General features: G+C 42.7%; 1 protein-coding gene across 1 annotated transcript in view; it reads left to right on the plus strand.

The window, feature by feature from the left end:
* MYO3B (myosin IIIB) overlaps positions 1-26,535 on the plus strand; it is a 386,192-nt gene that overhangs the window by 23,338 nt on the left and 336,319 nt on the right. Inside the window, exons 7-8 of the mRNA XM_063085773.1 lie at positions 168-244; positions 17,252-17,397. Coding sequence (XP_062941843.1) covers positions 168-244; positions 17,252-17,397 — 223 coding nt within the window. The remainder of the gene's footprint in view (positions 1-167; positions 245-17,251; positions 17,398-26,535) is intronic.

The raw sequence follows: 26,535 nt of genomic DNA on the forward strand, positions 1-26,535 counted from the left end.
TATGGCTGCTTTTGCACTGTGACAGCAGAGTAGAGTAGTTGTGACAGAGATCATACGGCTTACAAAGCCTAAAATATTTACTATCTGGCCCTATAAGGAAAAAATTCTCCAACTCCTGATCTAGCACCATCCTCTTCTCATTACTGAATTCTGCTACCCTTTTCTAGGTGTCTCAGCTCAACTTACCAGTACACGGCTACGGAGAAACACATCAGTTGGCACCCCATTCTGGATGGCCCCCGAGGTAAGCAGGGAACATCTACTTCTTTGCACTTGTTGAGTGCCTTGGCATAAAGGGCATAAAAATGGGTAAGAAAATGCTTTATCCTCATTAAATGGTAAGAGATGTAGTTTAGTGAGTGATGCTAATGAGACCTAATCTCAGAAAAACAGGATTAAGTCACAAGTAGTCCATAGGGTACCTTCATGCAATTAGAAAAAGGTGACTCCTCCAAGATGCAGCCCTCTCCAAGGGTCATGGCTTGGCAAATTTATCCAGCCTTTGTATGAATTTTAAAAAGTCATCTTCCCTAGTTGGTGTAGCCCCAGTGACACACAGATTGGTGAAGAGTCAGATTTCAGCCTCAACTGGCCTGCAGAACTACATGTAGGGGCCCTGGTTGTTTTTGTTACCGGGTATGTAGCAACTTCTCTTGTGTACTTTATTGGCTCTCTATAGCAAAACATGGGATTTGGTCCTAATTTAGTTCTGGCTTCATCACCGAACTTTGGAAAATGATGCATTTGGAAATTTGGGGAACTTTCCAGCTAGGTAAGGCACGCCTTGAAACACTAGTACAGTTCTGCTTGTCAAGTCAGCTTTTAAATCCGCAGTACCCTGGCTGTGGCCTGAGAGCAGCTCTCTGGGATTAAGTAAAGGGTTCTTTTAAGAAGAGGACTCAGGCAACACCTCCTTGGATGTCTTCCCATCTCTAGTCTGTCCTCATAGTGGTCCTTCTCTGTGACTGCCAAGGTGGTCTGCTAGCAAAGTAATCGGTTCACATCAATCTCTGCTCAAAGTTCTTCAATGGCTCCCCATTGGCTATAGCCCTCTCTTTCATACTTGGGTAATGGATAGACCCATTGTAAAGAAAAAGAAAAACCCTACAGATTCCCGTGTCTACTTAAATCTTAAGTGATTTTTAAATAGGTTTTTAAAAATATGAAACTAGGTACAAACTTCTTGCCACTTATATTTATAAAACTACAAAATCAAAAGGAGAAAACATATTATGAAAAAACAGTGAAGCCAGAAACATTCAAGCAAGCAGCTTTAACTTAAATAGGACGAACAAATGTCATTTGTTTCAGAGCACAATTGCATGGGTTATTTTGAGTCTGCCGTACCTACTACCACTTACCATGTGGTGACTCAGTTCTCCTACTACTTTATTTCAGCTAGCATGATCTCTGTTCAAACAGCATCTCCTCTGACCTCCAATGGTTACATCTCTGCTTGGTGCCAACTCAATAGTAAACATGACATGGGCACTGACACTGTGAAAATGGTCATCCAGATGATCTGGAATATGGTTTTAGTACTCTTCCTCTTATTAATATTATTAATAATAGTATAATTATCATTAAAACAAAACCAAAAACATAGGAAGTTTTCATAGGCACCTTGTGAACTCTACTTTGAGAAACACTGCAAGATAAAGTCAAAACTCCTCTGGATGGTGAACAAAGCCCTTCATATTCCAGCCCCATCTGTCCAGCCTCATTCTGGATTACTTTTCCCAATTCACTTGTTCTTAATGCACTAGCAGTAGTGAACAACAGGTAACTCTCCAAACCCCTACTGATATATCATTCCTTTAAATCCTTGGTGTACTGTTACATCAACTGGAATGGCCCCCAGAGCTCTGGAAAATTCCTTCTTAATATTTGAGTATTGGCTCAAATGCTAGCTCCCCTAGGAAATCTTTCCTAATCCCTGGTGGACGTTGATAACCCTATGTTTCCACTGCAGGCTTACACCCTCCATTGGTGTGCTATCACCACTACATTGTAACTGTTGACAGGCAGGTCTGCCAACTGGACACTAAGCTCTGGCAGGGAATTGGGATGCCCAGCTTTCAGCAGAATGCATGATACAGAGTAGGTGCTCAAAAAATATATGTTGGGTGAATGAATGCATTGTTAAAAAAGCCAAAGGGATAAGATGATTTTGGAGGGCAGTTTGAGGAAGGCCTCACAACTATTGGAATTAGATAATTTTTCTGTAGGTTTTGATTGATCTGTTCTCAAAGTGTAGCTGAGGTCACTCAACTCACATTCTGGAGGCGGGGGGGGGGGACACAACATGGAAAATGATGTTCCTGTTCTAATCCACAGCAAACTGGTATTCTCAGAATCACAAAATGTAATCAAAAGAAGCCTTGGCCTTGTACAATTATTATGAGGTGTTTGTGACTTTTCATCTTCAGTTGGGTTGAGTGAAATGTGTGGAGTGTTTCTACAGAGGGAAGTTTAGTGGTCTATGGTGAGCTTCTGTTGCCCAGATTGCCTGGGACTGGTTCCCTTCCCAGCAGAGAAAAGCCAGTGCCACCTCCCGGCTGCTGCAGTGGATGAGTTGAGGAGTAGGCAGTTATGGTGTGGAGGCCTTGACAGCACTTTTCAGGAGCACGTGTCTGATTGCTCCGTGTAGGATTCTCTCAGGGTATGTTCTCATATCCAGGATGCTCCAGGACCCAGGCTGCAGTTCTCAGGACTCAGGCCTGCACCATCCTCATATTTTTATTTTCCAACTACAGAATTACTTTTTCCAACAAAGCCTCTTTTCACTCCACAACTCTCCAAAGGAATGCCCACAGGAACAACCTTCCCGTTCGTCAGTTCAATTCAGCAAACACTCACACTGCACTGTGAGCAATGCTTTGGGTCAAGAGCAATCTTTGAAAGTATGATCGGTAATGGTTCAAATTAACATTGTCTTCATATTTTGGCCGGCATAGAATATTTATCTTAATATACTTTCTCTTCTGCTTGTGTGAGTAAGTGGTGTTTAGATTAAATATGACAACAATGCCTACAATACCAATGCAAGTGGAATAAAACCATTGTGGACGACCTGTGCGTTTATGTTTAAAATGCATCTGAAAGATCCTTGATCCTATTTTATTTTTGAGAAATTGAACCAAATTATCCTTTCCGCATTTTAATTTCCATTTTTATTTCACACAGTTGAGTAGCCACAATATTCAATTCAAATAGGCTATACTACAAACCAGGTAGCTAATGGAATGTGACCATACCACAATCAAATATTGACAAGCAGTCAAGACACACAGTTCACTGGGGCAGCTCGAAGCCGCAGCAAGAACTGGCTGTCGTATTGTCAGTGCTCTCCGCTCATTTTCTCTCACTGCCTCATTTGGACGCTGTTGAAATTGACAAATACTGGTAGACAAATAGTGGCATCAACTTAGCAATGTAGGAAAAAAAATTCTGTGGGGTGCTCTTAGTGTGATAGTACTTTGAAACAATACTACTGGGGAAATAAATTGCCTGGCATTGTAAAAACGTTAATCTAAAAGTCAAGATCAACACAATTTTTTATAAACTAAATATGTCAGTAGCATACAGTGACTACAGGGAAAGATAAGAGTTCAACATAGAAACTATGTATTTAATAGATGACCATTAGCAAAATAATTTAAATAATAAGAAATTAAGTTTCTCATATAACAACAGGAGAGGTAGGTGGTGCCAGAGTTTGTTTTGTTGATTCAGCAGCTCAATAACATCATCAAAAACCCAGACTCTCAAATCTCCCTGACTACGACTGCTGCAAGCTGCGTGGCTTCATTGTTCGGGGGCTGACTTGGGGGTGGTTATGACAACTGCCTGTGAATACCTGTGGGGCAACAGTGGCTCCAGCATCCCAGGAGCCACCAATGAAAGCATCCGTGGTACAATCAAACAGAAGCCTGCCTTTACTCCCGTGGGGCTGCTCTTGAAGCCAGCCAGAAAGGTTAAGTGGGTTCTCGTCCTGCCCTAGGGTTGAAGCCTTGTCTACCCCTGTATTCATTTCCTGGGTCTGCAGTAATCAAGTGGTAAAAACTGGATGGCTTAGAACAACATAAATTTATTATCTAACATCTCTGAAGGCTGGAAATCCAAAACCAATGTGTCAAGCAGGGCCACGCTTTCTCTGGGGAGCCTCTTCCCTTGTCTTTTCCTGGCTACTGCAAGTTTGCTCCAGTCCTTGGTGTTCCTTGGCTTGTAGCTACACAATTCCAGTCTCCATCTTTGTAGTCCCATGGCGGTCGGCCTGTGGGTATCTGTCTTCAAGTGGCCATTTTCTTATAAGGACGCCAGTAACAATGGATTAGGGGCACACTCTACTCCAATATGACCTATCTTAACTAATTAATCTGCAACAACACTATTTTCAAATAAGTTCACATTCTGAGGTCCTGAGGTTTAATTTTTTTTGAGGACACAATTCAACCCATAACAACCCCCTAAATGTTTTACATTCTTCCTTTGTAGTAAATCATTCAAGTTTCCAAGGTAATCAGCCAGCCATATGGAACCTGCAGGGCTACATGTTACAGGTGCTAGCTGAGAGAGCTCAGCTTTGCCTCTACACACATGCACACATACACTGCTCTCTCAAACACACATACACACACGCACACACACACACAGCTGTCTCTCAGCCACACACACACACACACACACACACACACACACACACACACACACACACACACACACACACACAGTTCTCTCTCTCAGCCTTGGGTGTTTGAAGCAAACGTGGTTCTGTCTGGACGTAGCCAGCATACCAATACCAAATTGCCTTCCTGTGTAGGCCCCCAACACCTTCAGACTTTTGTTCTGTCCTACGCACTTTCTGGCCCAGCATTTTTTGTTGTTCTTATCTCCTGAGATGTATGGCCCAGTTATCATGACTTCCCTCCACCTTCTGTTTACAGGATTAAACCTCTCTGGTCTTCTGGCCTGTGACTTTAGCTTGTATCTTAGGCACTTAAAAAAAAAAAAGTTCCTATTAGCCATGTTTATTTTCTCTTTTCCCCTTCACTGTCTTCTGATGACAATTTTTTTTTTTTTTTTTTTTTTTACCAGTAAGGGGATCGCAACCCTCAGCACAGTGTGGTCTGCACCACACTCAGCCAGTGAGTGCACCAGCCATCCCTATATAGGATCCGAACCCACGGCCTCGGTGCTACCAGCGCTGCACTCTCCCGAGTGAGCCACGGGGCCAGCCCCTGACGACAATTTCTTATAACAAGTAATATGAATAATGGTATTCCACATTTGCATAGAATTTTTACAAACATTACTTTTTGAATACTTACACCTCCTATGAGGATGCCAATGAAGCATGATTACATTGCATAGATGATGAATCTAAGGCTCTGCCAGGTCAAGTGCTTGTGGACACAGTATGGGTGGGTGGGTAATGGTGACTAGAATCCATATTTTGTGACTCATTGAACTAAGGGATTTCCAATATAACCCATGCTCACTTTCAATATTGGTATTGCTCAGCTAATATGTATATCAGAAACATGCCAGGTAATATCCTGGTCTATAGCAAAAAGGAATACCAGCCTAATTAATGTTTATTAATAGTGATAGCAAGGGGTTAGGGATAGTTGATACTTCATCTACATTTCCCACCATCATGTATAGGGAAGAATTAAACTGAATGTTTGTAAATGACTGAAATCCCACAAAAGGAACCAAAGTTGTCATTCCTGTTTTCATTGAGGACATCTGTTTTTATTGACGTTATTATTAACGTCATTAATGATATGTTAAAATAATGCCTTATATTTAGCCGGTGTGCACTGGTGTGGCCATTATGGTGGTTAAAACATTAAGATATTGCCATTCTGGGTGGTACATGGCTGCTGTCAAGAGCTCCTTTAGAGCTCCTTTTTTCCCTGGACACCCGTGACCTAATGATCCAGCACCTACAGGAGGTAAGGTCTGTCTAGCAAGCCGGGAGCCTCCTGGGTCAGCTCCAGCTGATCTTCCTTCCAATGGCCAGTGCCACATGTCAGCTGATTGCCAGATATTTTTAATATCATGCTTTTTAAGTAAGTGTATAACAGGAAGGAAACTTTTACTTACTGAGGATTGACTAATACACCAGAACTTTGATAGGTGCTTTTTAACACATTATTTTATTTCATTCTCACAACAGCTCTCAATAGTAGTATTTTCTCCATTTTACCACTGAGGAAAGTAAGGCTTAAAGAGGTGTAGGAGGTATTGTGCCCAAATTCCTCCTGGTAAGTATTAAAGTGGTCTGGCTTTACAGAAAGCATCAGAATGTAAGCCCCATTTTACAGATGAAGAAACCAAGGCAGGGAGAGGATACTTGTACTCTTTCACTTTCCAGTACATTCATATGGGGTGTTCAGTGTGGAAAATGTGTGCCAGCTAATTGAGACAGCTCATACCGTAAAGACACGAAGAGATATGGTGGGAGGATACTCTGAAATTGGTGAGTGAGATACATAAAAGATGCACACAAAGGTCCTATCTCCTATAATTTACAGGTTGACTATATTTTGCAATCCCACCAATGCAAGAAGCAGCCCATGTATTAAGGATCCCTAAAACATGTCCCTAAAACAGCTAAAGGTCTGTTTCTGTATTAGAAACTTGTGGATAAAATAAACATTTGTTTCTTTTTAGAATTTTTTCCCTTTTTCCTTCCATCTGCTGGTTGTTGCAAACAAGAGCTAATCAGCTGAGCAGAGAAACAGATGTGCTGTGATGGCTCCAAAAATGGGCCTCTCTTTGCCTGGCAAAGGGTCGTTGGCAGGGGACAGTTGCCATAACAACCAGCTTACACCATTGCAGAAATATCACGGGCTTTTTGCAACCAATCTTGCCTTCATTAATTATGCCGTTTCCAGCTAAATGATATGACAATGCTATTTCCTTTGGCATTGCTAAGACTAGAGATGACAAATGAGGTATTTTGTGCTGAAGGGCTGAGAAAGCCATAAAATACTACAGAGCTGAAATACTTGTATTATTATTGTCATTATTACCATTTTGTTCCTTAAGCCCTAGCTAATGGTTTTGGTTCCCAAATAAGAGTCAGCATTTATTGAGTGCTTACTATGTGCCAGGCACTATGTGCTTTGTATGTATTAACTCACTTATAATTCTTACCACAACCCCAATGTTTTAAAGTAAATAAATCACAAAAGGTAACCGTTCTTGTCCCTGGGCAAGTTCTTAGGTGGTGCCACCAGAATTTGAACCTAGGTATTTGGCTCCAAAATCCTCACTCTTAACTACTACACTACAACAAGCCATTTAGTAGTGACCACCAGTGAACCAGATAAGATGTGAATCTTGTTTTTTCTTTCAATTTTTAAATTATTTTAGATAGGAACTATTTTTCCTAGTATGCTGAGGAACATGCACTATTTCAACACAACACTAGAAGCCAATGTAATTAATTAATGCCCAAAGGAAGGACCTGGAAAAATAAAATGACAAAATTCTTCAGGATTGAATTTAGGAGATTTGAATTCTAGTCTTAACTCTGCCACTCATTTTTGAAAAAATGATTATGGTTCAGTTATTTTAATATAGCTTTCAGTTTGGGTAAAAAAATTAAGAACAAAAATTTTGGAGTCAGATCTGGAAGCAAATCATAGATACCTGCTTACCCACTTAACCACTAACCTCAGGCGAGTTACTATTTCTGATTAGTAAAATGGGGAGAAGTTAAAAGGGGTAAAATGGGGAGGGAAAAAATCTGCCTCAATAGACAAAACTAAATAATGTTCTGAAAGCATTTTAGGCAGTACCCAGCACAGTAAGTGCTTTAAAAAATGGTGGTATATACTGTGGCCCCCGCCCCCCGCCAGTACCTAACTTGTTCTCCTCTGTAAAAAGGAGAGATTGGCTTAGGTAGTCTTGGCCTCCAAGGTCCCTTCTATTTTACAGAGAACATGTGTGGTTTTTAGGGGGAAGAACCTCTTCCAGCTCTCATTTTCCATGGATCTGGTGTTCCACAGATGAAGAGTGTGAGATGCCACCAAGCTCAGTAAGGGTGCACTGGCAATGACCATGTGGACTCTAGGGTCCATTTTGCCTGGCTCTATTAAAAGACTGGGGATTCTTGGGACCCCATCTACCAGTCATATTACTATCAGGAATACAGACTTTAGGAGCTCAGGGGATACAAATGAGAGGTTTAGGACTTTAGATCATTGGCCTTCCCTAGAAACATTCATCTCTGAGATTCTGTAGCCTTTTGCTGTTCCCTGGTCTCCCCCTCACCCCCCTGGCATCTTGTGTGAACCTCTATGAAACAGAGAGATTCCCTCCTTTCTATTTTGGGGCTGACCTCCCTACATTTGAGGAGTGGTTCTGCCTTCCGTGGCCCTGAGGCACAACCTGGGTGCTCAGGGCCTTGGTGGGTGAAAGGAGAAATGACTGGGTGCAGCCCTGGCTTTCCACCTCGGATCCAGCAGCAGCTCCTGCAGCTGGAGCTCTGCAGGGAAGTTGAGTCATATGCCAAATGTCAGTGTGGAGGTGGGGGGCTGGCCTGGAGGTGGTGGTGACATGTCAACCTCCTCCTGGTGTGTCTAAGTATAGGACCCCATCTGAGGGCTTCAGGTTCCAGATGTGCAGAAGCAAGTGACGCCCAGAGCAAAGGCCTCACATCCCCTCCACTCAGTACTGAGCAAGAAGTGTCAAAAGGAACAGCCTCCACGAGAATTTTGAACTTTTTAGGCTGTCCTCCCACCTGTCTCTGGGGAGGTGAGGAGGGTGAAGGCATCTACTGTTTTCCTGTCGTCATCCACCAAAGAGAGAGAACTGATTCTGTTATCGCAGGGGCAGAAATGTTGGCTGAAGGAATGTCAGGGTTGGCCTCAGCTTTCTCTGAGTCCCAAACTACCCAGTGGCTGCCATCCCATCAATAATGCCTCCACTGCCCTGTCCGAGGGACAGAGGCTCAGCCCATGACAGGGAATTCATGCTCTCTTGCCTGATGGCCACTGGGCTGGGAGAAGAAAGCACAGGGAGGCGAGCAGTCAACATTAGGAACGGGACACTGGAGTGGCCTCGGGGTGGAATGAAGCAGGAGCAGGTGGAGGTGGAGGGGCTAGTGTTTACCATGCTCTGGTATGTCCCAGGAATTTTCTGTACCTTTTTTAGTTTTAGAAAGTTAAACGAAGTCACTCTCAGGAAAATGTGATATTCCCAAGGGCATCCCGATTTGCATGGTGATATCAGCCAGCTGAGCACAGAAATCAGAGACTACTGGCAGATGAAGAGGTATGCCCAGGCGGGCTGTTCAGATATTCGGTTTGATCTACTTCCCCTCCTCGTTTTCAGATGCCTCATGGAGGAGAAAAACATTTTTTCCTCCCTAGTTCCTTACTGCGTGCTCGCACTTCTGTTCCGAAGCCCCCCAGCCGTGTGCCCTGGGCAAGTTTCTCAGCCTTTCTGGGTCCGTTTCCTGATCTGGGGTAGCAATTCTTGACCTAACAAGCTGCAAAATGGACTGACTTGTGGGGCCTCTCCTCGCTGTCTGTAGCCTGCATTCTGATGGAGCAAGGGGTGGCAATGAGGGGAGAGTGAGGGGACGGGGAAGCGAGCGGCGGCAGGCAAGCCACCACTTCCTGCTGCCAGCACGAGCTCTGTGCCCGGAGCTGGAGGTTGCTGTGGCTGTGGCTTCCCGAATGCACAAGCTCTTTGGCAGTAGCGGCCCAGCATCCTCTCTCCGTGTTATACGAATTCCCAGCAGAGGCCTCACTGGGGAGGATAGTGGGGAACCATGGAGTTTGCTCCTGGTTTGGTCATGAAGCCAGCTGTGTGGCTTCGGACAAGAAAAACTCATGCCCCCCTCGGGCCCTTGGTTTTCTCTTCTGTAAAATAAGGGGTTGAGTGAGTGCGTCCCAGGTCCTGTCGGTGTCCATGTGCGTGTGGGGAAGGTGCTGGAGCGGAGGAGGGCGGTGGGATTGCAGTGGGCCTCCCAGCAAAGGTGCTTCTTCAGGAGCTTTGTGAGTGCTGGGACACATACGAAGTCTGGGCGTGCTGGCTTACTTTTCACAGGGAGTTCTGTGGACATCGGTCCTGAGTCTGAGAAGGGGGCTTACTACACACACACAAGGATAAGCGACATGTTTCCAGGGCTTTGGGGAATCTAGGTGCAAAAACCAGTGGTGTGTGCTGGTCCCAAACCCAGAAGAGGTTCCCCTCTGCCCTCCACTAGCTGTGGCAGGAAGTTCGTGCTGTTCAAATGTGCACTGTGTGTTTTTATTTCTCTCAAGAACCTGGTTTTATTTCTCTAAAGGCCTAAGCTGAATATTATAATCCTGGGAAAAGACTTGTAGTACATCACATTTTAGTTAGAGACCTTTCTAAAGTTCATATAAACCGTCTAATTTAAATTATTTCTGGCAATTACAAAATATAGATTCAATCTTAGCCTTAGTTTGAGTTTTATGAAAGAACCTAAAAAAGAAAAAAAAAAAAAAATCAATTCCAGATCATCTAGTCCATATCCCTTTTGCAAAAAACACTCAAGTAAATCTTAAATATATCCTCCCTTGAAATTATAGTCTATCCTAGGGAACAGAGCTCATTTGTTTATTTAGAGTCTCAGCTTGAAACACTTTAAGATGTTTGTGTGTTTAAAACTAATGAAGAGAATTTGCCACTGGAATATTTATAATTGCAATTTCTGATTCTAGAGAAGTTCTAGTTTAGAAATCTTTATGATCAATAACATTTGTCAATTATGCTGCATGAATTGAGTAAGCAAAATTAAAAGTCCTATTTGCCTTCCTACCTCTCAGCCAATCTTATTTGCTAATCTGTTGCCTGCATTTTGGAGCTCAAGGTCAGCCAAGGATTAATAGCTTTAGGTCTATTTGCCTTCCCTTTTATTTAGCTGAATTTAGCTCTCGAGATAACAGCATTTTCCCCGTGTACTTGAATGAAATTTTAATCTCGACCTTTGGTTATAATTTTTTATTGCACAATTGATTCTAGTAAGGTGAGATATCAGAACACAGAAGGCAAACCTAATTACATTTTTAGAGACATTTTAAAATTCCACTAAAAGTTTTAGTGGAAAATAAAATAGTCTGAATAATACCTTTTTTTTTTAAGTTTGGTAAAATTTTTTTTTATGAGAGCAAAACTTACTATAATGTTACTTGCTTGAAAACATTGGTTAAAATCACATTATTAAAAGAGATTTCAGCTCAGCAGCTCTTTGATATATAATTTGATAAATGGTTTAAGTTAAATATCTTGTTGGAGAAATTTAGGTTTTCTGTATCCAAGAGCTCATATGTTGACTGTTTTTATCCCCTTTATATCCAGTATAATACAGATATTCTTTTCAGGTAATGAAGACCTTGAGATGAGGAGAGGCTGTTCTCTCAGGTTCTTCTAGCCCACATCCTTCCGCAAGAGGCAGAGGGTGGATCTCCCCTATCCTGGGACCCTTATTAGTAATCCTTACTCTTGGTATAGACTGAAATGAAACTATGATCATGGGACATTTCATGGATCATGGTGCCCCGAGAAACTGAGAGTAATACCCAAGCCTTGTGCTTGCAAGAGAAAGGGATATAGTTGGGAAGGGAATTTCTTTCATTCTTCTTGTGTTAGTCTTATGGGAACCTGGTTTTATAACCAAGGCACCACCTTTAACCTGCCAACTTACCAATAAAGAATTTCAACAGTCAACAATTACCCTTGAATGAGGAAACATACCCTTGAAAGTTAAGGCAAACTTTTCAATACTTAATTACACTTTCAAAACAAAACTAAACTAAACTAAAAAACAAAAAACTTAATCCTTTTTATTATAGAAATCATTTATGCCTCCACAGACATTTTAGAAAATGCAAAAAGTCTTCAAGAAGTTAGCAAGTAAAATATTATCCATACATCAATGACCCAATGATATCTACTATTAACATTTAGGTGCCATAGAAAAAGCTGAATAACCAGTGTTTTCTTAAGGAGTACTTCAGATAAGGCCCACGAGAAAGGGATTGCTCAGTTTGTGTGGGAAGAAGTGATGTAGAGAGATTAAATATTTTGCCAAAATAACCCAGTGAGGGGGTGGCAAAACCAAGACGAATGTGCTGGGCTCTGGGATTTTCTCCTATCACCCAGAGGTGCAAGTCTCTCCACGACCCAAGAGCTGCTGCCGCTGCGCTGCCATTCCCCAGTGCTGGCAGAACTCAGCTGATCACGCCCAAGGACGGATGAGAGGAAATGTGTCAAGGCAGTTGTGTTATCAAGCATGAGCGTGGTTTCACCCCATCAGCTCCTGCAGGAGAGAGGACGAGGTGTTCCTTCTGTGGGGCAAGAGGGAGGGACTTGGGGTGGATTTGAGGAGTCTGGAGCTCTTCAGGCTAAGGAGAACTGTCTCAGCAATCAAAGAAAGCTGACTGCTGGACTTTTCTCCCAAGACCAATTGAGTTAAACTGTTCGTACAAACTTGTTTCTTGTCTTCAGTTCCTTCCAGAAAGGAAAAAGGTGGTAACGACGACATTTGGGAAGCTCAAGCCTGCCTCTGGGTAAAATAGCTATTGGCATTAGGCACTAAGGCTGTCAGTGCATAGGTATTGCTAGTAACCCCAGCACTAATGTTTTTCTTCTTCCTAAAATAAGCAGCAGTGTAGTCTACGTGTACCAGAAAAGCCATAAGTTCACATTTCAAGGTAGGAACCTGGACATGCTCCATTAATCAGCACCCAAACAATTGCTCTGTTACTGAAGCTCATGTTCCTTAATGGAGGCATTATCACAGCAACCAGCATCTTTTCATGGACCTTGAAACCTTCTACAAAATATTGGCGACAAAATCCCCTGAAGGTTCCAGTCATCCTGCTCACACCCCAGTATAATCTATGGTTCTCTCTCGCTAATTTGCATGGGGGTGTTAGCCTCTTAGTTTGAGGTACTACCCCAAGATCGCTTATTTGGAAATCATTAAAGCATAGAATATTAGATTGGAAGGATTGGCCAAGATCATTCATTCCCTCCTGCCATTTTATAGATCAAGAGAGGTCCTGAGAGCATAAGTGATTTGTTTACACCTGGTTAGGGGTAGAGCTCAGACCCAATTTGAACTTGTTATCCTGGCTGGTAAACTAATTCTCCTCCTGACTTCCCTACTTTTATAAATGGCACCTTTATTCTCCTGGTCACCCTGGATCGAAATGTCAATCTTCCTTGACGTGTCCCTCTTCCTTCCCTCCCCTATTAAATCATTCTCCAAGTCCTGCAAGTCTTCCTAGAACTCTCTCTCACGCCTCATCTGTCCTCCATATCCCACTGCTACCAACACCACTCACATTTTTATGACAGAAGCAAAGGCTTGAGGTGAAGTAGAGTATACTCACCTTGGGCATGTTTCCTCCTTGGAGTGGTAGCGGTGGGGGTGTGTGAGGATGAGGTGTTTGGAGTCCTGGGCCTGTCTCAGCCTCTCATCCTATTTCTTTCCACCCCTTTAATATGACTTACAGAATCTGGAAAGCCTGGTCGCAAGGCAATGCACTTACTTGTCATTGCCACTGTCCTGTCTTAGTGGAGCATTGAAACAACTGATTCAGAGGGTTCTTGCGAGGTTGCCTTCTCCTGGGGGCAAGAAAACCAAGGACCATTTGACCATCGAACCATCCTTAACTCAGCTTTATTTTACCCAGTCACAAGGAAAATGCTGAGCTAAAGAGAGTAAAATTACTTTTTTATTCTAAGGAAATAGTTGCAGACTGGTGTTCGATGGATAGGGAATCCAATTCTAGGATGTGTTCACCTTCAGGTGGGATGCATCCTTTTAGGGTGCTTCTTTAAATCCCGTCACACGTGCAACCCACATAAAGGGGCAATCCTAAGAGAGGCCCTCTGAGAAGATAGAGTTTAGGTGACAAAACCTCAAAAAATCTGCTTAGTTTGGTTAAAATATTTAGCACAGCAGTTGATAATTTAAGCCGAATACAGCCTTTATTATAGATAACACTTGTCATGTGGCAATGAGTTGTTACTTGTCCTTCTCCAAGCTTGGGTTCAAATTCTCACCCTGACAATTACCAGCTGCGTAACTTTGGCTGAGCTGTTTAACTCTGCTATGCCTCAGTTTCCACATCTACAAAAGGTGATAACAGCAGCTATTTCACATAATTATTGTGAAGATTTTAAGTGCATGTTTGACTCTCCCTCCCCAGGGCCTAGTCGCATGCCTGGCTCACAGGACTCAATAATTATTTGTGAATTATTTCCTTCATGTAATTTTCTATAAACGCCTTTTGAAGGCTCATCTTAAAAATGTCTTTGTCACATGGTGAACTGAGTTTTGGAAGGAAATTTTGCCCAAGAGATGCTTTCTTATTAATTAGACTGAGCTGAAGATAGTGTCTGTGAAGAGAAGTTGAAACCAGATAGATGTTTTGCATATTTTATGGCGACACTTGAGAAATGTTAGGATATCTCCACTCTCACGTTTGGATGTGTTCTTGGAATTGCCTTCTGTGTCCCATCCCAGATGACTGGAAGTTGATTTGAGTTTCTCCCCAGAAGCTGTAGACTGGGTACGGACACTGCTCATGGTCTTCTCAGTCAGCAGTGGTCTCCCTCCAATATCCAAAGCACTTGGGGCCCATATCCTCCATTGCACATGTTAGTACACATTGTCTTAGGACATTTATAGCTGTCATGACTTGTCGTTTAATTATCATAGGTTCACTTTATATTTCAATTGGCCACATCTCCTTTTGGGGGAGGACAGAGTCTTATTTCTCTTTCCCTCACAGGGCCTCTCATGTCGTGAATAAAAACAGTGAACTATTTGCTGATTGATAGGTCTAAAATTATGTTCGTCCCACACTTTTGAAAATGTCATTTCTGAAAGGGAAGGTGTTGAATAGCCTTCTCTAGAGATCTTTAAAAATAATGTAGTTTCTCTCCTGATTGGGGTGAGAAAGTGAGGTCTTCAGGGGCAACGAAATGGCCTCTGGATCTGAAATTGGAATTATTGAACTCCAGTTTGAACATACATCTGAAAATAATGTGTTAAAAGAATGACAGGATATTCTATGAGAGAATATTCTACTCAAACCATGTGGCTGGGGCCAGGACAAGGACGTGGGTGTACAGAAAAACATTCTCCAGTTCAGAAACCAGGAGAGAAGGGCAGAGGGCAATTGTGGGAGCAAAAGCACAAGGTCTAGGACAAGACGGCTGGTGCATTTTGCTAGGCCTTGCAAGTCCAATGAACTAGGTCTGGAAGAGAGCAGGTGTACTGGCTCTCTGTCACTGCCATCACAATACTGCACCTGTTCAGTGGCTTAAAATAACACATTTCTTATTGTCTTAGTCCATGTTGTGCTGCTGTAAGATAATGCCCAAGACTAGGTAATTTATAAATTATAGTCTATGTAAATTACCTAGTCACTATGTAAATTATAGTCTATATAAATTACCTAGTCACTATAAATAGTGAGAGAAATTTATTCTCTCACTATTCTGGAGGCTGGGAAGTCCAAAGTTACGGTGCCAGCATCTAGTGTGGGTTTTCTTACTCTGTCTTCACATGGCAGAAGGCAGAAGAAAGAAACCCACTCCCGCAAGTCCTTTTTATGGTCGCATTAAACCATTTCTAAGTACAGAGCCCTCATGATCTAAACACCTCCCAAAAGGCCCCACTCCAATCACTGTTGCATTGGGGATTAAGTTTCCAACGCATGAATTTTGGGGGAAACATTCAGACTATAGCACTTATCTTACAATTTTCTAGGTGAGAAGTCCAGTATGAGTCTTACCAGGCTAAAATCAACTCTTCCATTTGGAAGTCTCCCAGGCATCTGAGACTTTATGAGTCCTAAACGGAACTCAGCTTTTTACCCCAAGCTTGCTTCTCCTAATGTCTTTTCCACCTCAGTAAGTACCAATCCTATTCAGCAGATATTCAGGTCAAAAAGTTTGCAGTCATCCTCAACTCCTCTTTCTTATAAGCCCCATTCAACAAATCATTAGCTTTACTGTCAGAATTATACCCAGAATCTGATTATTTCTTACTGTCTCACTCTCTCTCATCTGGATCCCTGTAGTAGCATTTTAAACGAGTTTTGCTTCTTCCATGCATGCCCCACTTGAATCCATCCTCAACGCAGCAGCCAGTGTGATCCTGCTAAAATGTAAGCCAGATTGGTTACTCCTCCACTCCCCACAGCCAATTGTCCCATCTCATTCAGCGGTTACTCCTCCACTCCCCACAGCCAATTGTCCCATCTCATTCAGGCTGAAAGCCACAGACACTAGGATGGCCTGAGAGGGTGGTCCCATCACTCCGCTGACCCTGTGTGCACCATTGGCGTTACTTGTCTACCTCGCAGGTGTTTGGATCATCAGATATCAAAGTTTCCCACCTGCCCTTCGCCATGAGCCATCCTGGGAGGCAGATTTCAGGTGGAATAGGGGCACCGAGTCCCTCCATGTTCTTTGGCCCACCTCTGTCTTCTCCCATCCCCATCATGACAGTTAGCAGAGTCAGAATGTAGGGGCTTTTTTTTTTTGCCTTACTCAAAAAGTTGATAGAAATAGATTTCTCTACAGGGTTTCATGCTCCTCAATCTAACAACAAGCCCAGGGTCATTTTCTAGTTTTGCTGCTTTTGCACCCAGTCAGGCCAATAACTGAAGTGGCAGCTGCTGCTATGATGCAAACCAGTTGTTGGGGTTTGAGGAGGGGCAGATGTTCTTAGACAAAAGGAATGGAGGTGGGGTGAGGTGGTTCTTTGTGTTAACAGCATCAGTTTTCTAACATCTTTCTGCTCAATTGGTTTACACTCTTGGGGATTTTGTGCAGTAGACAAGCATCTTTGAGAACAACTGTTCCCAGTTGTTGAATTCAGTAGCTGGTAATGAGATGGAGGAGGCAGACAAAGACCTTTCTTAAAGGAGGCAGGGTGGGGACAGTGTGGTTGGTATTCCCTCTCATGCCTCCCCTTGCACTGTTCCTGGTACTTAGAAGGTTTAATGCATGTTTTTTGAACAGAACAGACATATTTTTAAAAGTTAATAAACATATCAGATGATAAATCAATCACACACAAATAAGGCCTAGAATACACGCATCTTATTATCACTGGAATTCAATATCATCGTAGCCAAGGGAACTGAGAAGGGGGCTAAAGATGGGTGAAGGGCCTTTTTAGGACATCTGAGGTGGCAGTGGGGTTGATGTGTTGTGTCCTGCTTTTGTCTGATAGGTCATTGCTTGTGAGCAGCAGTATGACTCTTCCTATGATGCTCGCTGTGACGTCTGGTCCTTGGGGATCACAGCTATTGAACTGGGGGATGGAGACCCTCCCCTCTTTGACATGCATCCTGTGAAAACACTCTTTAAGATTCCAAGGTAGGACACAAGATGGCGCTCTTGACTCATTAGTTTTCTTGTTTAAGAGTCCCGTCAGAGGGATAATAGAGTTCGTAAGCAATTTCTCTCTAAACCTGAGGAAGCCTGATTGTAAAATATATTTCCTTTTGAAAAAGACCAAAAAACAAAAAAAGGGGTGTGTGTGTGTGGGGTGAGGATGTTCCTGAAAGATAACATACCTCAAGAATAATAGGATCGTGTTATAACAATTGCATATTTTCAGCGCTCCTATTTTTCTGAGTTGTGCATATTTTGTGCTTTGCACAAGAAGACTACAAATGCAATTTTGGATTAAATAATCTGTATAAATACTGATGTTTTCTTTTTAATTATATACTTCCCTAGTATTGGGAAAGTTTGGGGGCAAAAAAAAAAAAAGAAAGAAAAAAGAAAAAAATGAGTATCATATTGATCTATCCACTCAGACCAGCACTGAGATAGATCAGAAAAACGTTAGATCAGTCATATGTCTACTCTCCACCCCTTAATTTCAGTCTCAATGGGAAATTGTGCTGAAAGATGTCTGTTTGGAAGGCACTTAAACGCAAGTATATTTTCTACTCTATGTGTTCATTAGGGTTCGTACAGGTTTTGTTATTGGTCTCTCATTGGAATCGGGATGATGTATGGGCAGCTCAGGGCTCCAGCCTGGGAAAATGAAGCTATTGGGGACTTCTTCCTGGCCAGGGTGCAGATTGATAGGTAATTTGTACCTTCCAAATGTCTCTTTCAAAGGAAGGCTCTGGGCAGGCCGGGGGCCATTTAACCACTTGAACAATACAAGTGTTGACCTTTCCTTATCTGCACAATCACACAGCTATCACATCCTTAAAAAATTTCTCCTGATTGCAATTTGCATTTCTGATTAGGTCTATTTATATGCAGATGAGGTTCTATGGCGTTCATCATCATAATGTTATCGTTTTATACTTAATCCAGATGTGAGCAACCACCAAACACTATTCCAAAAATGATTCTCATCCAAGTCAGGGTTAGTCTTTTTGCCTTTTCCAAAATACGAAAACAGGTAATGGTGATTAGAGGAGCAGACAAAGCTCATGGCTTTTTAAATTAATAGTCTGGTGACCGTTCAAAAGGATATAAGAATGCTGGAGCCCAAAGCAGCACTGTGTACAATAATATGTCAGAAAACGAGAAACAGTGTCTGGAATGATTTGTGTGTGTGCTTTGATTTTTTACAAATGGTTTACTCCTAACCATTTATTTACTGTGGCAACATAATTTCCCAAATATTAGGATTAAGGTGTAGCTTCTGACTAGCAAGATATATGTACTTTAGACAAGAGATCATCTACTTGGGTTTATTTTTTCTTTTCTTTTTTTAGAAAAAAGTGTGCATTTGTGTATTGACCAATTATTCAAAAATTTCATATGATGAGAAATGCTAAGGAGTGTGTGTGTGTGTGTGTGTGTGTGTGTGTGTGTGTGTGTGTTTAAATAGACCTTTCATCCCCAGTGGCTCCACTTAGCTTGCTTCTGTGCCCAGCCAAGCCTCTGATCACCAATAACCTCTCTATACACTCTCACTTAACTTATCTTTTCCATTTTGGGAGAAGCCTCCAGATCTAGGACACAAATAACTAAGCCTCCATTGCCTGTCTTGGGACAGAGTGAATCCTTACAAGAATAGGACAATTACTAGAAAAGGATCCTTATCCCAACTTAGGTTGAGGTTTTGTCTCTCTCCTCCCAGTACAGCCTCCTGCCCTTTTACTGTCTCTTGGCTCCTGTGCAAGTGATGAATCAGATCAAACTAGGGAATGTCAACAATAATCAGTCAGCAGATTCTCAGTGTGATTATGTGTGCTCACACCTGCCATTGTCACAGCCCTAACAGAATGACTGGATGTCCCTGGACAGGAAGGATAGAGGTTTTTAAAAACATTTAGCATGTTTGCATATACCATATAGTTTTTTTTTCTTCCTGAAACCAGAGAAAATATGTTGGGCTCATATTCACCAAGTTATTTGCTTAAAATTTACCATTAATTAGAACTGCACAGTTCTCTTTGAAGGGTTGTGAATTGACCAAATGTGTGTGCGTGCAGGCACATGTGTGAGTGTGCACGTATCAGTGCGTATTCTGTCTTAATTTTGAGTGCTAAAAATATATTCTTTCCTCACACAAGCTCTTGTTGGAAAGTGGAAATTAAGCATTTACATATTTTAAAAAGGCACTCAAATTCTCGAATCATTTACCTGTGTGTTTCACGGGGAAACTTCTCTCTCTCTCTCTCTCTTTGGAACGGAGAAAAGCAAATGACAAATAATGACAAAAATCCTTTGAATCCATTTGGCTTCAGAATTTTTTAATTTTAATTCTTTTTTTTTTTTTTTTTTTTTTCCTATTTGATTGTGAGTGTTTCCGGTATTCTAGAATTCTTTTCAATTAAGCAGTGAAGTCCATTTCAGGGGACTCTGGGCTCCAGAATACTGTGTGTGGCTTCCTCCTCTGGCTTTCCTCCCTGGTCTCTTCCCTGCAGCCCTTTTATTACTGGAAATAAACTGAGTAAATTACCAAGTAAGGGAAGAAAAGAAAGCCTTGACTGAGTCAGGGAAAAAGTGACTTTCACAAGTTACAAAGGACTTATGAGTTAATGAAGTGCTGGTTACCTGTGAGGTGAAAGCCTCAGATGTCAACAAAGCAAGTAATTACACAGGTTTCCTGGGCACTGTCAGAAAATAGGAAGCAAGACCTGCCTAGATGTGGTTGATTTGCCTGCACAGGGCCTCCTTGCTTTTCCCCTCTCTGCCTCCACCCACCTTCTCCTTGCTCTTGACCTTCACATTAGAAGATGACACATGGAGTAGTCGTGACCTGTTTTTGAAATACTGCATGACTTGCAATCTCTCCTACGTGGCAAACACACAGAAATCATCTGCTGATTGGAAGAGCATTCGCTATTTCCTGAACCTGTCAGTGTGTGTCATCTTTTAACGCCTCTGCTCCAAAAGAGTCACCCTCCTCTGACTGTCGCTGCTCTGTCTGCTTGCTGTTTTGCTCCAGGAGTTAGGAGAGAGGAAAAGAACAAAAGCCATTTCTCTGAACACCAGTGGATCTGACTTTCTCTCACAACTCTTTCCTGAGGACTCCTTTACAATTCCACAGGCTTAAAAGGGTCTTGCAGATGACCGGGATGTAATTTTCACTTGCAAGGAGATCTGTTTCATAGATATAATTGCAAGAGCCAACAGAGTTAGGAGAAATATACCATTATGTAGGTCTCTTGGCAGTCAGGTTCCTTCCTTAGCTTAGAGTCATTGGCTAATGATGCTTTCGACCTCTGCAGAGGTGCATGAGGAAGGCGGTGGGGACTGGTGTGGGCGTGTTTACTGGACAATCACTGAGAGCTGCGTCATCTGCCCGTTTATTTGGGGCCAGGTAGCAGCTGGTTCTATCCAGCATCTCATTGCACATGGAGTACTTCCACTTTACTCCTTGTGGAAAAATGCAGAATGTTTTCAAGATTCCCAGCAGTAATGCCCTTGGCTGGCAGTAGATGAGACAGACTGGCCAGAACATTTCAGTCTCTGAAGCCAGTGATTATCCCTTCCTAAAGAGAACTTTCCTGGCAGTACACGATTCAAGAAAAGGAGAACTCGTGATAATCACCAATTCACACGTCAGCTTGTTTCCCTTACTAAATCTAGGTTGTTCCAAAGTCATCTCTACCCAATCATATTGGTTTCCTAGGGCTGCCACAGCAAATTACCATCAAGTTGGAAATACTATAAAACAACAGGAATTTATTCTCTCACAGTTCTGGAGGCTGGAATTCCAAAATCGGTGGGCCGGCAGGGCCACCCTTCCTCTGAAGACCCTGGGGAAGAATGCTTCTTGCCTCTGGGGGTTCCTAGCACTCCTTGGCTACTGGCAGCGTGACTCCAATCACTGTCTCCGTCTTCATGTGGCCTTCTGCCTGTGTCTCTGGCTCTTCTTTTCTGCCTCTTATAAAGACATTGGACTTAGGGCCCATCCTATAGAGGATGATCTCAAGATCTTTGCCTTAATTTTATCTGCAAAGATGCTTAGTCCAAATGAGGTTACATTCTTGGGTTCTGAGTAGACATCTTTTGGAGGCCACAATTCATCCCACTACACCAGCCACATTTCCTGCTGACCAAATTCCCTAAGAAACTAATTTAGGGGCAAAATGCAAGACAACTAGCTAGATGATGATGGAGAAAATAATAATAGCTAAGATCTGTCAAGTGCTAACTACGAGCTCTGTGATTCACAAATATAAATGCCTATAATCCTCACACAACCCTGTGAGGTAGGTGCTATCACCGCCTTTTTTGCAGATGAGAAAACTGGAAGCCCAGGGAAGATAAGCAGCTGGCCCCTGTCACGTACTAGGGAAGAAAAGTGATTTGAATCTAATAAGTTTGACTCCAAAGGCCACATGTTTTGCTACTACATTGAAAAGTTAAATCCCTTCTTTAAATTATATTTACTTGTTGGCGAATTATGTGCTGAATGCTGAGGGAACAAGGGAATGCAGAAATGAATAAGACGTGGTCTTGGCCACTAAGAAGCTTACAGTGCAGCATCTGTCCCCTTGCTCCCAATTTTAAACTGACTTTCTCAACCTGAAAATTAGAATTTTATTAACAACAATGATGCGTCAGTCAAAAAACTGAAGAACAGAAATCCAGAGTGTCATCATAAGTGAACATAGATCATTCTTAGTTCAGTGATTTATGACCCAAAACTCAGATATCTTTCCCTTCTCCAGACTCCCCTTCAGGCAACTGCCTTTTAGTTTTAAACTTAGAACAGTTAAGACAAGTGTTTGAACTAAAGAATTGCAGAATGTATGTTATATGAAAGCACAGAGGTACTTCAGGTATCACATTGGTTCCCAGAACTTTCTGCTCCATTCCAACCTCCTTGCAATCCTGCATCTGCCGTGTCAGGGCTATTTCTAGTAGAGCCAACATCTCCTTCCTCATTGCCTTCCTCTTATTTTTTTCTCTTTCCTCTTATTTTTTCAGTTGGAAAAGCTCACTCTTGTTTCTGGAAGAAATGGAAATTTGTTTCTGGCCTCCTGAGTTGGAATGCATTTTCTCATGAAAACAGTATTTTAAATGATTATTTAGAAGGAGATGATATAATACATCTGAAATTTTCTACTTTGGGTTCGTGATTAGATTTTTGTGACTAAATAGCATTTTACGGCTTAATCTGAGGTCTTAGATTCTCTCTAGAACTTTATGCTTAAGGAAAAAAAATGCTTTCCAAGTTCTAAGCTACCAGTTTACAAAAGTGCTTGGAACATAATCCGCTGGGATCCACATGGGAATGCCCATGTCTTCTGCCCTAGGACACTCTTGGGCTTGGGTTACAAAGATGGATAGGACAGGGTTTTTCTTTTCAAGAAACACATGGTTTTACTCTCCGCTCCCCACTTATTGGTAAAGGTAAAATGGGCAGAACTTGGATATCAAAGAGGAGGAGAAATCAGACTTTGGGGGTCCAGGATCTGGATCCTCTTAGACGGCCTGGATGCTGTGAGTGGTGGGGCTGAGATGGGCTAGTCACCACTTGAAACATTTGTGAGCCTGTGTGAAAGATCTCCTCGGGGACTCAATGCCTACAACTGACTCTTGTCCTGAAACAGAATCCTTGGGGTGAATTTTCGTCTTACAGAGGCATTTTTTAAAAGTTTCCTTTTGATTCTCACTTTCCTAATTCACAAACCAAATTGTTCCTACATGGGAAGCAGCAGTCCCTGAATTCAGAGGCAGCAGGGAACCCTGAGTCACCAGTGATTGTCTTACTATTACAGAATTGTCACAGGACATTTTCCCTTAAGGCTGTGAAATATAAGGAAAAGAAATTAAAACTAAACTATTGTTGTTGAAGTGTAATGAGTGAGGGGTGGTGGGTGTCTGATGGCACAGTAAGGCTGGATTTGCCCTGAGGAGTTCTGGTTTCTCTTCACCAACCTAGGTCACTTAGCTATTGGCCTTTTAAACAATGAACCCTCACAGTCCAGCTTCACTCATAAAGCAAGAAGTGCTAGAAGAATTAGCATCATTTAGCATTTATTGAATGCCTAATTGCAAAAAAAAGTTTTGAAATACTCCGATAGAAAAACAATTATCTTTTATGAGTCTTTTTCTTCCTTTGGGAGGTTTCTAATCCCATTTTTAGTGGATTGTGTTCTCTGTCTCTCAGGACGCCTTGAGTGTTCCCCCTTCCTCTCCCCCTGGAATATCCTCCAGGCTCATTTCCTTGCGAACTTAGTCGCTGAAGGCAGCTGGCAGAAATGCCCCAGAAGGCTTCCACTCTGTGGAACATGTTTCCAAATACTTTAAAAATTTGAGTTGAGCAGCTGGGGCTGTTAGTTCCGGTGGAGGTGCAGCTTGCTGCTCTCCTGAGTCCTGGCAGGCAGGGAGGGTTCAACTTTGCAGTGTTTCATTTGGGGATCAGGAGCATGCCTTCGGGGACTGCTGGTCCCTGTCCATGCTCAGTAAGAAGCCCACCCTGAGAGAAGGGAAGGGACAGAGCTGAGAGGTCTTGACTTCCAGCACTGCCTGTGCTTTCTCTCTTATTACCCTGCTTTCCTTATTTTGACATTGTTCACTTTGGCTAATTCCAACTTAGTCCTAAATGATGGAGAGAAGGGCAGAGAGGGTAGGCAAGGAAACAGAGCTCAAAATATTACTAAAGAGTTGAGGTGTGCTAGTTTCCTCTCGACTCCAGAAAAAGCTAGGGAATAAACGTGAGAAAGAGTTCTAACTGCTTCTATGCACTGGCATAGTGGTAGGGCAGGGACAAGACTGGGTGAAGAGAAATGAGCTGGTCGTCTGTAGGAAGGCCCTTCACAGCTGCAGCTGTCCATTCCTGGAGAATCCGGGAGTCAGGTGAAGCCAATATCATTAGAAGGAAAATATGGTGCAATGGGTATTAGTATCAGTTTTCTACCGGTTTGTCACAAACCACCTCTAGAATCAATTGTGTGGAACAACCATCACTTATTGTTTCTCATGAGTCTGGGGGTTCTCTGGGTGGTTCTGAAGATCGTGGCTGAGCTTTCTCATGTATCTGTGGTCTGCTGGGGATTTGGCCAGGGCTGGCTAGTCTAGGGTGGCCTTGGCGAGTGTGATTTGGCTCTGCTCCGTGTGGTTTCTCATTCTCCAGCAGACTAGCCAGGGTTGTCCTCACATTAGAGACAGGGTTCTGAGCATAGATATAGAAAGGGGTAGAAAATTGGACCATTTTTACAATCAATTTACCACAGTTATCTACAATCAGTCTGCATGGATTCAGATAGCAGCTCCCCCACCTTCTAGCTCTGTGAACTTGACCATGTTACTTCATGTTTCTATGTCCCAGTGTCCTCCCCTGTAAAATGGGGATATGAATAGTGTCAGTCTCATAGAGTTGTTGTGAGGAGTTAATGAATGTCAGATGCTCAGAACGGTACGCAAAAGCATTCAATTTATGCCAGATGCTACCAAAGAGAAGATCTCAAGTATGCATTTATATTGTAAGAATTTTTTTCTTGTAACTCAAAAATTAGAAACTGCCATTCAAAAGAGCCACTCATGAGATCAATCATTTGAAAGTTTAGCTAATTGATTGGTTGATGATTGTATGGGGAATTGAGAGAGAATGAAGGCTGATTTCTCAATAAATCCTTACTACTTATACTGCACCTGTCTGAAGGACTCTGACATTAATTCCTGACACACTTTTGTTAATACACACAATCCTAAGAGATATGGACACCCTCCCGTCCCCTTTCTCTCATATCAACACATGGACATTGTGACAGGAACTGTTCATCCAGAAGCAGGGCTGGCCTCAGTCCCCACTCCTGCTGTGTCAACAGTGAGTGGTGATGCTGTCATCCTCTGAAGAGGACGGGGCCATGGTGCTTTTCTTTTCCTATCAATTCCATCCTTTGTGGCAGCTCTGAGCTTGGTCAGTGGGTTATATAATTAGGGCTTGGCGGCCTTCCTTTTAGCCCCCTTGGTAGCTTCATTCTTCTCCAGGGTTCTAGAAATTTCTTGTCCCCAGGTAAAGAGAGAATAGCAGGCGTCCTAGATGTAGGGTCACTGACTCAAAATTGAGTCTCATTTTGTTCCCATTTTCTCCACCAAAGAGAATGATTTTCCAGCCCAGCCTGGAAACACTAAAACCATTGGCGAGGGAGACAGAAACCCAAGCCAGGCAAGAGAATTGTAAGGAGAGCCCCTCATTGTTTCAGATGAGTTCAAGTTTCTTGGCTGGGACGAGTGATACCCGAGGTACTGAGGGAATATACAGGTGAGACCACTGACCCGCTGTCAGTGATCTTGGAAGAGTTCTGGAGAATAGAACGGAGTTAGAAGCGTGGAAAAGGGAGACTGTGCTTCAATCCTTCAAAAAAGGGGAAGAAGGCAGAGTCTGCAAACTATCATCTGGTGAGCTTTGACTTTCATCCTGGGCTAATCACTAAGATTCCTTTTTGTCCCCACTTGAATAGTAAATTCTTGGAAGAGAAGACTGTGATCACTAGGAATTAGCATGTGTTCACTAAAAACAAGCCATGTCAGACTAGTTTCTTTGGTGTTACTGCAAGAGTTGTATGAATGGGGACTGTTTTAAACATAATATATTTGGATTTTTGGCTTTAGGTAAGATCTATTGTGATATCTTAGTGTCCATGACAGAGAATGGAGGTAGCGATGGATTCATACCCAGGAAGGATTGTACTGAGCAGTGCTGGAAATGGCACGAGTGTCAGCATGCTGGGTGGGGGAAGTCCTGGCGGCCTGAGGCAGGACTCTTCTGACTGTCCTGCCTGCTGAATGCTTTAAAATGTTTAATGCGTTGGAGGACATTGGTAGCTGGTCTGTCACATTCATGGAAGGAGTAGTTGGTATGCTGGATGACAGACCTGGAATCCCCAAAGATCTTAGCGGTCAAAGACAATAGGGGTCTCTCACAAGCTAATGGAACCCTCCCCGAGGGGCCGAAGCTCTCCGGCCCATCCTTCCTCACCCTCTGACTCAAGGCCACTCCATCTCCAGCTGCTCCCAACGGCTTCCAGGTGTGAGTTGTTCAGGGGCAACCACAGCCTTCTTGAGTCTGGCCAAGGA

This window comes from Cynocephalus volans, chromosome 1, assembly GCF_027409185.1.
Source record: "Cynocephalus volans isolate mCynVol1 chromosome 1, mCynVol1.pri, whole genome shotgun sequence".
NCBI lineage: Eukaryota > Metazoa > Chordata > Mammalia > Dermoptera > Cynocephalidae > Cynocephalus > Cynocephalus volans.